Source organism: Anastrepha ludens, chromosome 6, assembly GCF_028408465.1.
Source record: "Anastrepha ludens isolate Willacy chromosome 6, idAnaLude1.1, whole genome shotgun sequence".
NCBI classification, from domain to species: domain Eukaryota; kingdom Metazoa; phylum Arthropoda; class Insecta; order Diptera; family Tephritidae; genus Anastrepha; species Anastrepha ludens.
This window is the reverse complement of record NC_071502.1, coordinates 75,461,725-75,474,006: the sequence shown is the minus strand read 5'-3', so window position 1 is coordinate 75,474,006 and position 12,282 is coordinate 75,461,725. Positions and strand designations below refer to the sequence as shown.

Below are 12,282 nucleotides of genomic sequence, written 5' to 3'. Positions count from 1 at the left end.
GCACAAACAATTCACTTATAATTGTGCCTCCAAAGTAAGAGAATTTGAAAAGTGATAGTTAGCGTGGTCTCCGCTCCGTACTTACGCAGTTCCGGGAAGTGTTATTTTCCTAAGCACTACTGTCTTTATGCCCTGTTGTACAATGGAAATTCAAGTTGAAGGTATGTACGACATGTTAAACGTTTTGTTATCTTTTTTAATTATTATTTAATAGGTTTTCAGACCGCACGAAATACGTACTTTAAAATTTGCGGTTAATTTTTTTTTTTAAGAAGTTTGTAAAGTTTTAACTAAGTTCGCACGAATCTGCACAAATGAAACATATATTAAAATTTTCTTACGTATGTCCTCTTTAAGGAAAAATAATTTCCAGCTGCGATGACCTGCGATTGCGCTTTATATAGGGTCTAATCTGTACCTATGTGACTCATCTCCGAGTAAATGTTATATTTGTGGTGCGACACCTAAAGAAATGAATGACTTAGAAAAGTGTAGAAACAAACAAGTAAACTCCAGTAGATTTGAATTTGGTTTATTCCCCTGCATTCTTGTATTAGATTTTTTGAATACTTTATTCATGTTTCTTATAGAATCGAATTTAAAAGGTGGCAAGCACGTTCATCTGAGGAAAGAGCACTTTTAGCTAAGAGAAAGGAATTTGTTCAGAGGGAGTTTAGAGAACAATTCGGCTTGATAGCTGACAAACCGCGAAGTGGAGGAAGTGGCACCTCTAATGATGGAAATACAGCATGAAAATGTTTCCTTCATTCAACCATATCATCCGAAATCATAGGAATAGACAAACACGTTATAGACAGATGTAGTTATCTCCTACAATGTCTTTCATCTGGTTTTAAAATTAATTCGAATAAATTCAAAATATACGCACTAGACACTGCTAAAATTCTAGTTAGTAAATATTCATGGTATAATTTACCTGCATCAGTTCACAAAGTGCTCATTCATGGGTCGGAGGTGATCGATCATTCTTTATTATCAATTGGAGAATTATCAGAGGAGGCAGCTGAATCATGTAATAAATTAGTGAAACAATTCAGACGTGACAATACCAGATAGTAGAGCTGTGCGAAACATCGATGTAGTATCGATACATCGATGTTTCTCCTTTCGTAAAAAACATCGATGTTTTTTCTCCGATGTTCGATGTTTTTGCCAGTTTTTCCATCACTGAGAAAAAAACGCAGTAAAAGCTAGAGCGTTATTTTTGGAGTTATTGGTGTTGGCAGGCAGTGGTTATAATGCATAAATATCTTAGAGCTTCAAATGGGCAAGGTATGTACATATATATATTAACTGATGCCTTCTTTACAAGTTAACCTCTGTGTTTTGTCTCATTTGTATGTAGGTTGTAGTGCGGCAACCATTGAAGAAAAAGAGCAAGAGGAAGAGCCGCAAGCCAAAAAGGCGCGATATGGTCAGTCCAATGTGTGGAATTTTTTTAATAAGTCCTCGGATGGCAAGACTGCCAAATGTTTAAAATGTGGTAAAATTTATCAAACCAGCGGAAACACCACCAACATGGCGGGACATTTAAAGCGGGTACACCCAACGTTAACGGTGAGTGAGTTGCCAAAGGCTTCAGGACATATGGCGGCTTATTTGGATAAAAAATATGAAGCCTCATCGAAACGGAAGAGAGATTTGGACAGCGCATTGTTAAATTTCATTTGCTCCGATTTACGTCCATTTTACATTGTAGAAAACGAGGGATTTAAGCAATTTGTAAATGCTTTGGATCCCCGATACGAATTGCCTTTACGATCAACATTGCTTTCAACATGTTATAATAATTTATTCATGAACATGAGAATGAAACTGAAAAGCATTTTGCAAGAAGTGGAATATTGCGCTGTGACAACCGACTGTTGGACATCTCGAGCCAACGAGGCTTATTTGACCGTAACTTGCCATTTTATAGATCCAGAATTTAAACTTCGCACAGCAGTACTTTCGACTAGTAAGTTACAGAATGAGAAAAATCATTCTGCAGAAAACATTGCGAACTCTCTATGTGCAGTGCTAATTGAATGGGAAGTTATGGACAAAGTTGCAGCCATTGTTACCGATAGCGCAAGAACAATGATAAAAGCATGTGAGATATTGCAAAAAATACATGTGCCATGCTTTGCGCATGTTATTAATTTAATAGTTCAACAATGCCTGAATCAAGAGAAAATAAAAGTTATTATGGGGAAATGCAAAAGTATTGTGGGATTTTTTAAGAAAAGCACAGTAGCTTACGTCAAGTTTAAAGAAGCTCAAAATACAGAGAAGCCATACAGTTTAAAGCAAGAATGTCCTACAAGATGGAATAGCGCATTTCATATGATTGAAAGAATTCTTAAAACAAATGATGCTATAAGCAGTGTTCTTCTTTCAACCCCAAAGGGACTTGCCCCGTTTTCGGCTGACGAAATTTTAATTTTAAAAGACATACAAATTTTATTGCAACCTTTTGAATGTGCAACATTGCAAACTTCTTCGCGAACGTTGGTCACGGTATCATTAATAATTCCTATAACTTGCGGACTTCTGCATAATTTGCAATTGTTAAAAAATGACCTAAAAACAGTTGAAGGTCGCGAAAGCTGCAATTGCTTATTGGAGGGCATATCGTCCAGACTACTGCAATATGAAATTCGCAATGTTCCTCGAGTGGCAACTTTGCTAGATCAGCGGTTTAAAAAAGAAGCGTTTCACTCACCATTTAACATCACTGAGGCTCAAAAACTCTTGGAAAACGAGCTTTCTTTTTTCAACGCACAGAAGTCTCGCCCTTGCGACGAACCACGCCTGCCAACATCAACCTCCACATCGCAGACATCCCTTTTTCAATTTTTGGAAAAAAACAAAAGTTTGAAACATAAAACTAATACAGTGGATTCCATATTGTCAATTCGTCAATATTTTAATCTAGACAATTTGGAATCAAACTCCAACCCTTTAGATTATTGGAAGGTTGTATTTTACTTGTCAATTCCAGCGTTTAAATATGTGTATTAATTAAATTTTATTATTACAGATCTCATCAGATAAATCATTTCAGCATTGCTGCAAAAAATATTTCTGCGTTCCAGCAACTTCGACAGAAAGCGAACGTATGTTCAGTAAGGCTGGAATCGTTGTAAGCGAAAAAAGAAGTTCGCTTCAGTTTAAACATGTTGACATGCTACTTTTTATCAATCGGAACAAGTGGATCTCTGAACAGCAATGATTGTTTTATAGTTTTAAGTTTGAAAAAGATTGAATTATGCTTTATAGTATTAAGTATGAAAGATTTAATTTCTGTTTTATAGTATTAAGTTTAAAAGATTGAATTTCTGTTTTATAGTATTAAGTTGAATGATTGAACTTCTGTTTTATAGTTTTAAGTTTGGAAAAAGGATGTTATCCTTAATAAAGATATATATATTATATAGAGAATCAAAAAATGTACTATATTACTTCGATGTAGTATCGATACATCGATGTTTTTTTCTGAAAAACATCGAAACATCGATGTGGTCAAACATCGATGTTTCAACAGCTCTACCAGATAGCACTCAAGAACTGTAACTAACACGGATCTTTTGCACAGGCTTCTTCTTAATTCCGATCCATTTATATCTAGTCTACGAAAATGTAGAAAGAAATCAATGATGTCAAGAGAGGTGTTAGATTTATTGAGTTAAAAGTTTGGTATTTCTAAGTACATTAACTTTTTTGGAAGTGAATATTTTATTGTTTTCATAAATAAGTTAAAAGGCATCAAAGTCCTTTCGGAATTTAATGTTTTTTTTCTATTATTGTTTATAATTTAAGATTTATGCAAAACTTTAAACGAAACAAAAAAATTTTAATAAAAAATGTGTGTACCTAATTTTCCTTTGACTTTTTATATTAATTATATATTACTTTATTATATATTCTTATTATATATATATTACTTTTTATATGTCTTTATGTTTTTTTAACAAATAAAAACATTTCTCAACTTAAAAACGTACTAAAAAGTCATTTATCACGCCAAAAGTTCTTATGACCGCTCTTCCTACGCGGCGGGACCACTGTGCAGCGGTATAAATATCGCCTCAAAACGCTTCGCGTAGTTCTCACTCATTTTTGTTTGTTTGCGTTTACGGGAAAGTTTCGAACGACACTAACCTGAGTTAGCACTGGCGTCGTAGCCCTTAAGTAGCAGAACGTAATATATATCTTGAAGTTACAAGAAAAAAACCGGTTCTTTTCTTCTAACACAGACTGTAAAATCCTATTTGATTCCTATATATTTCTCGGTATGTATATAAAATCAATGTTGTTAGCATAAGCACTCCCCATACATATATGGAGATTGCTGCTGAAGTGACAGTTCTTAGCCGGATATAAATCTGGGTCGTCCCGGTTACGTAGAACCGACTGCCGTGAGAACGTATATAAAATCCTATTCCATTCTTATTGCTCGGTATATAAGATAAATTCGATCCTAGATAGTTCATTACTTGTGCTTTTTTCTGATTTTCTAAACATGTATGCCACTTTCATTAATTGTTATTCTACATCGCACAACTTCAGGACCACCTCACCTCAAATTTTTTGTTTTTGTTTTTCTTTTTTTTATTCTGCCACTTAGAACTTCGCGTTAAGTCTTTGCACAAATTTGAAAACTGCAATTCTACTCTGCCGCTGTAAGCCGACTGATGGTCTTGTAAAGTTTTGCATCGAATTTTATTATGGGAATCGCACCAACCACATACTTCAAATTAAATACATAGCTATGCGAATTTATACATGTGCATATATGTAGGCTAGGTACATAGTACGTACGTTAGTAATCAGCATAATGCACTAAGAAAACAACAAATTGAGCGTCAAAAACATGTTTGGATCACATTTGAATTTTATCAGGGCTATGGCGCAACGGTTAAGTTTACTCGTTTTCATTCTTCATGAAATGTATTGCCCAAGAAATAATTGTTCAGTTCAATTAAAATGCTAACTGTGTCTGCTGCTGGGTTAACAGGGAGAAAGCCTGTGGGTGCGCCTGACCTAATTAATAATATTACCATTCGAATGCGGATTTCACTTGACTCCAACAGGCTCACTATTCTATTAATTGGACACTGCGGCTTTATTTCCTTCTTACGAGCGTAATTGTGTATGTGTAAGTAGATATGCACATAGGTATATACATACATACATACTAGTTGTATGCCTCTGCATTTTTTCATTTCCACCCACTTTTTAAGGTTTCACGCGTCGCTTACCGTAAATTTCAAAACGGTGACACTCAAGCCCAACTTTCAAACGCATTTTGATTGAAATTTGTGAATTAATTACAAATGTTTGATTAACTAAATTTTCACATTTTTATTGCAAATTTTTCACTACGATTATCGGGTCCGACCCATACGCGTGTCCCGCACTCAAACGCAGACTAATCATTCAGTTCAGTTGCGGCTTAAGTGCACTATTCTAACTTTGCATTTTATGTGTTTGTAGTACAGAGCCGCAAATTCTAGTATGAACTCAATCGCCACTGACATTTTCATGCTGGCCGTAAGTCGAAGTACATACGCAACTGCCCTCAAAACTCCCCCTTCATAGACTAACGCCGTTTGGAATGGATGATCACTGTGACCACATTGTACACAGAATAAACGATAAGCGATACAAAAATTACCTACGCTTTGTGCAGCCACATTTTTAAATTGAATTAAATAAATTAATGACATTGCTGGTACAGCATCTACTTACGAGCGTGATGCACCGCACATTTCTCACAGTGTATCCATTATGAGATAATGCACATAAATATGTATACATACATATGTCACCATTGAACTCTTCATTTGCACCCAGGTGGTTGCTCCTTGAATATGTTATCGTATCCAAATGGGCATTGCTGTTCCGGTTCATTTTATGTGCTCAATTTAAGTTCAGTAGGCTTAAGTCCATCCTCCTCTTACTAGTTTACGCATTCGGAACTCAATCTATTAACAATTTTCTACTAAAATTTATGTATATTTAAATAGTTCAAGACCAAAAGCGCAATTTTTATACAAAACAACCGAGCATTTAATACCTCAGCACTTTGTATGCTATACTCAATACAATATTCTGTGTTAAAAATTCTGGTTGTTAAAATTTTGTATTGTAAACATCGACAAAAAAAAAATTCTTGTTGCAAATGATGTAAGTATTTCAAAATTCTGTTTTAAAAATTATGGAACCCTTACGGATAATGAGAAGAAGCGCGCACGGCTGTCAGACTTTTTAATCCAAAAGGCAATATTAATAAATTAAATATGGTCAATTCCAGAATCATTTCAAATTGAAATTTGCAGAAGAGCTGTACAGTATATAATTCAGCACATACTAAAAACGAACTTCTTCTTCTTAATTGGTGCGATATAACCGCTTACGCAATTTTGGCCGAGTTTAACAAAGCGCACCAGTCGTTTCTTTCTCGTGCTAACCGGCGCCAGTTGGACACACCAAGAGACGTCAAGTCCTTCTCCACCTGATCTTTCGAACGCAGAGGAGGCCTTCCTCTTCCTCTGCTACCACCAGCTGGTACCGCATCGAATATTTTCAGCGTTTGTATCCATTCGGACGACATGACCCAGCCAACGTATCCGCTGGATCTTTATTCACTTCGCTATGTCTATGTCGTCGTAGAGCTCATCGTTCCATCGCCTGCGATATTCGCCGTTTCCAACGTGCAAAGCTCCAAAAATCTTACGGCATACGCCAACAATTAAGTTCTGCCGTTTGTACGATTCTCTCCAACATCATGTTAAAGAAGTCACACGACAGCTAGTCACCGTGTCTGGTATCAAACGGTTGGGAGAGGTCCTTCCCAATTCTGACGGCGCTGCTCCTATTGAGCAACGTCATCTTCCATAGCCGTATTAGTTTTGTGGGGATACCAAATTCAGACATCGCGGCATGCAAGTAACTCCTTTTCGTACTGTCGAATGCAGTTTTGAAATCGACGAAAAGATGGTGTGTGTCGATTCTACTTTCGTGGGTCTTTTCCAAGATTTGGCGTATTGTAAATATTTGGTCGATGGTAGACTTTCCAGGTCTAAAGCCACACTGATAAGGTCCAATCAGTTGGTTGACAGTGGGCTTCAGTCTTTCACACAATACGCTCGCTTGAACCTTATAGGCGATATTTAGAAGACTAATCCGCCGGTAATTAGCACACATTGCAGGGTCACCCTTCTTATGGATTAAGTAGAGCACACTTAAGTTCAAATCGGCAGGCATGCTTTCATCCGACTATTACCACTGTTCAACAGGTTCGCGAAATGTTCCCTCCTTAATTTAAGTATGCTCTGGAAGTCAGTCACCAGATCGCCGTCTTTGTTCTTACAGGAAAACTCCCCGGTCTTAAAACCTTCTGTAAGCCGCCGAACTTTCTGGTCGAATTTTCGGGCGTTGTTCCTAATATATTTACCAGCATCTTAAGCTCCTCGCACTAACGTATTTCGGCCTCTCGTTTCTTCTATCGGATAATACGTCTCTTCCTTTTTTTAGCTCTCTGTAGCGATCCCGCATGGCTCGCGTTGCCCCCGATCGCAGCGTGGATCTATAGGCAGCATCTTTTCTTTCGGCAGCAGCATTACATTCCTCGTCGTACCAATTGTTTTTTCGGGCTCGCCGGAATCCGATTTCTTCTTCGGCGACGGTACGTAGAGAAAGAGAAATGTTATTCCATTGCTCGTGCATGCTGGTTTGTTGGGAAGTACCCTCTGAGAGCAGGAGTGAGAGTCGAGTGGCGAATATTCTGGCAGTCTGTTGTGATTGCAGCTTTTCGATGACGTTGTCACGTTAAACTATCGTCAGTAAACCGACTTTACAGACAACCTCTTTTTTTTATTACTGAGTTGAGGTGGGCCTCCCTGGAAAGGTATGGGATAGAATAGAGACGAAACGAGAGATGTGTAGCTAGTTTTGGGAGAATTTTCCAGATTCTTCGTCAAATCTGAAAATATCCTTGCGTTTGGGAGAACGAATTTTAATCATTCACATACACATCAGAACCCAAAATTCGTCGACTTACTCTATCAAAGGCAGCCGCCGTTGCCGAGTGGGTTGGTACGTGACTACCATTCGGAGTTCAGAGGGAGCGTAAGTTCGAATCTCGGTGAAAGACCAAAATAAAGAAAAAGTTTTTTCTAATGGCGGTCGCACCTCGGCAGACAATCGCAAACCTCCGAGTGTATTTCTGCCATTTACCTTATCACAAGACCAATTTTAGTCGAAATGAACCGCTTGCACGTTGTATAAGACAGTCTAACCAATTATGCAAACATTTGGATATATTCTCTAACTCACGAGAGACTTTCAAATCAAGACTTAATCTGGAAATACACTTTTTGAATTGTGACTAATGTATCTCACAGTATTGTTATTATATATTATATTTAAGCTTTAATATTAGTAATCTATTTAAGTTATACTTTAATTGATGAATAAATAAATAAATAAAAAGCTCCTCATAAAAAATATCTGCCGTTCGGAGTCGGTTTGAAACTGTAGGTCCTCCATTTGTGGAGCAACATCAAGACGCACATCACCTACAAAAGGGTGTAGGCGCCAATTATATTGTTGTACTCATGTCACCAGTAATGCATAAACATAGACTTCTTTGCCGTCTGTATAGTTCCTGATGTGTGGACTTAACCGCGGTCCGTCGCCCCAAGCCACCGGGGCAAACGAGGATTAGTATGATAAGTGTTGTGTATGTTATATCCCCAAGACCACAGCAGGTTTCAGACTCTAGGTTTTACCAAAGGCTTTACGGCATTGTTGAAAAATCTTTAATGCGCGATTCACCTTCATCGAAACATGTGTCTTCCTAGTCAGTTTCTTATCCTCTACCTTCTTACTCCCAGATATTTAACTCTCTCAGAAATACTGAGTTTTACACCTTACAATAGTGGAAGACTAAGTTCATCCAATTTCTGTTTTTTCGTGAACACGCCTAAGATAGTTTTGTTCGGATTGACGGAAATACCTTGTCTCGTGAACCAGTTATCGACCTAAATGCAACCTTTTTGCCATGTCCATCATGAATGTTGTGCCAAAATTTCATGATATTTGGTTTAATAGAAGCTGAGTTATAGTGACTAAAGTGACAGTACTTCCGAATAAAAATTCTTTATTAAATTTTGCTTCCCATTTAGCTTTAAAAATTTGAAGTTGTCTCTGAATTCATAAAAAGAGCCTAATCTTCATTGCGTTGGGCTCGTCCAGTGGGCCAAAAGGGTACTACTGTGTTGTATTTCTCTGTTATGAAGCGTGCAAATGTAAATTGCGCGTGTTGGGCGATAATGTGCCGGCTCATTGTTCAACTTTAATAACAAGATTTTTGACCAAAAACGGCCCAAAAGCGTCATTCTGTGTATCAAATGAAATATGGTTCACATAAAACCTGCATACACAAATATATATTATTATATTATTGCGAATGAATGCGCGATGACGAAATTTATTATCTCAAATAAAAAGGTATTTAAAGTATCGGATGTACTTTAAGAACTTCGTCTTATCGAATTCCGACTGGGAATTGATACAATATCAATACCTTCCGGTAGGAACCCTCGAAATGTGGACTGGGACAGGTATGGTGAGCATGTAACAGAGCGATTACTAAACCTGAAAAAACTCAAATCCGTAGAAATGATTGAAGATGCTACTAAAAGAAAAAATCTTAAAACCCACACAACTCTACTAATTTTAATTCAATTACAGTCAAATATAGCTCATTTGACGCAAAATTAAATTTACTATTGTATAACAATAGGGTACTGAAAAAAATCCTCAATATCGGATAATATCGTAAAAATTATGTCAAAGTTGAAAAAATAGAGAAAAAATATAAAAATTCCAAATACTTCCGTCTGCAGTCTCGTCAGTTGTCATTTCAGAAAAAATGTCAACACACTGTCAAAAAGGCTTGTTTTTGTTCTTTCGAACTAAAAAAGCAAATTCGAAATCGGATGGAAATTGGCGAAGTTAGGAGTTATTCTTCACATCAACCTACTGAAAAACGGTTTTATGGCCATAAAATGAGATTTTGGGGGTGTATTGGAAATTTCTCCTATACCATTTTTTTTAGTTTTACTATACCTACAAGTTGAACTAGGTCTCCATAAAAGTATAATTTCACTGTCGCACAGTGTTAACATTTGCAATTTGCTTCAACAACTGATCGAATGTATCGCAAAACAAATGATGAAAAAAACTTACCGAGAAATTCCAAAACACAGTAACTGGAGAGACGCGTCGAATGCGTGTAAATATGACCAATGCTAGCTGAAAAGTGAGATCGCATCGAGAACACTTGTTGACACATAAAATCGAATGTAAACAAATGAATATTGCCGAAAGGTAACAATGTCTCACAACTCCCTGTGTCTCACAACTCCCCATTTTCCCCTAATAATTTTTTTTTTTTTCCCCTAGAATGTGCACAGACTTTGGGTGAACCATGCTTTACTTTCCATTTTTATCTGATTTATCTTCGTATGACTTATTTTTGCTTGAAAAATTACATTTGGACATGAAAGGAAAGCGTCATGCAGACGATGAAGACATCTAAAGGTCAACGACCTGACCATGTTTTCGTAAAATTTTAGATATGCTTCTTTGTTTGAGGTGCTTTTTGACTGAGTACAAAGGGAATTATTTTTAATAAAATAAATCAACTGCCAGAATCCTTTACCGTTCTCCTATTGCACCAGTCCGGTAACTTTTTCGACAGACCTCGTATAAAGTATAATTTTCGCGTTGATGCCGAAAGCCGATTCCTTTTTTTTGAGCTTATTGACTCTGAAATTGATGAATTAAAATATAATTTATATCTGATTATGATATATACCATAAGTATAAGTAATAAATGGGCTTCACAAAATTCGCAATTTGTTCTTCTGCAGCTCTGAGGTACATACGAAAAATCTATTAGGATCAGTTGACCATCTTTGCATAAGGAGGCAACACTTCCATACGGGTATATAAAGTATGGTGCTAAAAGCTGTTAATTGAAAGTCTATCCCGTATACATATATAACCGCCACAAATATGTATGTATGTAGGTATGTATATATTGTACCAACAATCGGTGTCAACGAGGGGTACAAGAACTGTGTTAATAAGGCAGAGCATAGTCATTCATCCAGTTTATCTTCGTTCGTTGCGTTAATGCAGCTTTGTAGCTTAACTTTATTTGTAACGAACAGAGGGAATAAGTGTAGCTACGAGCCTTTCACTAATTAATTACAGAGAATGCGGAAATGAAGTTGACACTTAATTCTATTGTCATTGTGTCCAATCTATGCAGTTGCAATACAAGAATGATAGCGAAAGAAATTGCGCCTTCCGAATTCGCCGTGTCGTAAAAGTCCATTAATAAACAAAGAAAAGGAAGGGGAATTTTTACATGTTTGTCAAGAAAAAGAGAAGAAAAACTAGGGTCTGTCAGACTCACGCACGGTAGAAGTGAAACTTCTAAGTTGGTTGTTCCATGCATGGGAGCCCCGGTTTAGATCTCTCCCCCCTCTCTCGTGTTAAATTCAGGTTTTCATTTTTTTTTTTCTATATCACTCCACATAAATTTGTACTATTTATTTTTGTCCTTATTAGCTTCAAATTTGACACTTGGGTGCAGTGTTGCACTTGACGCTGACTTCCAATGGTATTTTTTGCCTACTTTTGGCGCGTTAATCAATTTGCTTTGATCACCGAAACGGTTGAAATGTCATTTTACAACCTTCTACTTCAACTATCGTCACTCGTTTGGTAAACGCACTCATTGTATCGCTTCGTCTCCTCCATACCTACCATCTATTTACTTCACAGCAGTTTCTTATTGCTTTCCCGCTTACACACATTCAATCGGCGCTTTATCTGATACTCACACACAGCACTCATTTGCACGGGCTATGGCTATCTATAATACCCGTTGTCGGTTGTCGATTGTCGGTTGCCTGCATGTCGCCAGTCTACTTCAATGCTTGCGATGCGAGAGAGCGACAGAGAGAGCGAATAGGCGAGAGTGGGAAGGAGCAGCTGCTCCTTGGCCCCGCCCATTTGACGGATTTCGGTAACGCTCCGAACTTACCGTTTCACTCGCCTATTTTCAATCTGCCTTGGGGCCCCCGACGCGCCTAAAGAAGTTTCACTTCAAAAAGGAAAGCAATGGAGACAATCAAACACAAGAAAATATACGCATACACACAACACTTTCTTGTCACGACGTCTTCTGCACAAAAA

At 37.3% G+C, this 12,282-nt stretch overlaps 2 protein-coding genes across 2 annotated transcripts in view; one reads left to right on the top strand and one right to left on the bottom strand.

Annotated features, from left to right (window-relative positions):
- The window catches only part of LOC128868312 (beta-glucuronidase), a 50,574-nt gene that overhangs the window by 30,089 nt on the left and 8,203 nt on the right, over positions 1-12,282 (bottom strand). The window lies entirely within an intron of this gene.
- LOC128867120 (E3 SUMO-protein ligase ZBED1-like) lies at positions 1,095-2,185 on the top strand. The gene is made up of 3 exons (XM_054108219.1): positions 1,095-1,293; positions 1,367-2,109; positions 2,171-2,185. Exons 1-3 carry the CDS (start codon positions 1,260-1,262, stop codon positions 2,183-2,185), a joined length of 792 nt encoding a protein of 263 aa, XP_053964194.1. The 5' UTR covers positions 1,095-1,259.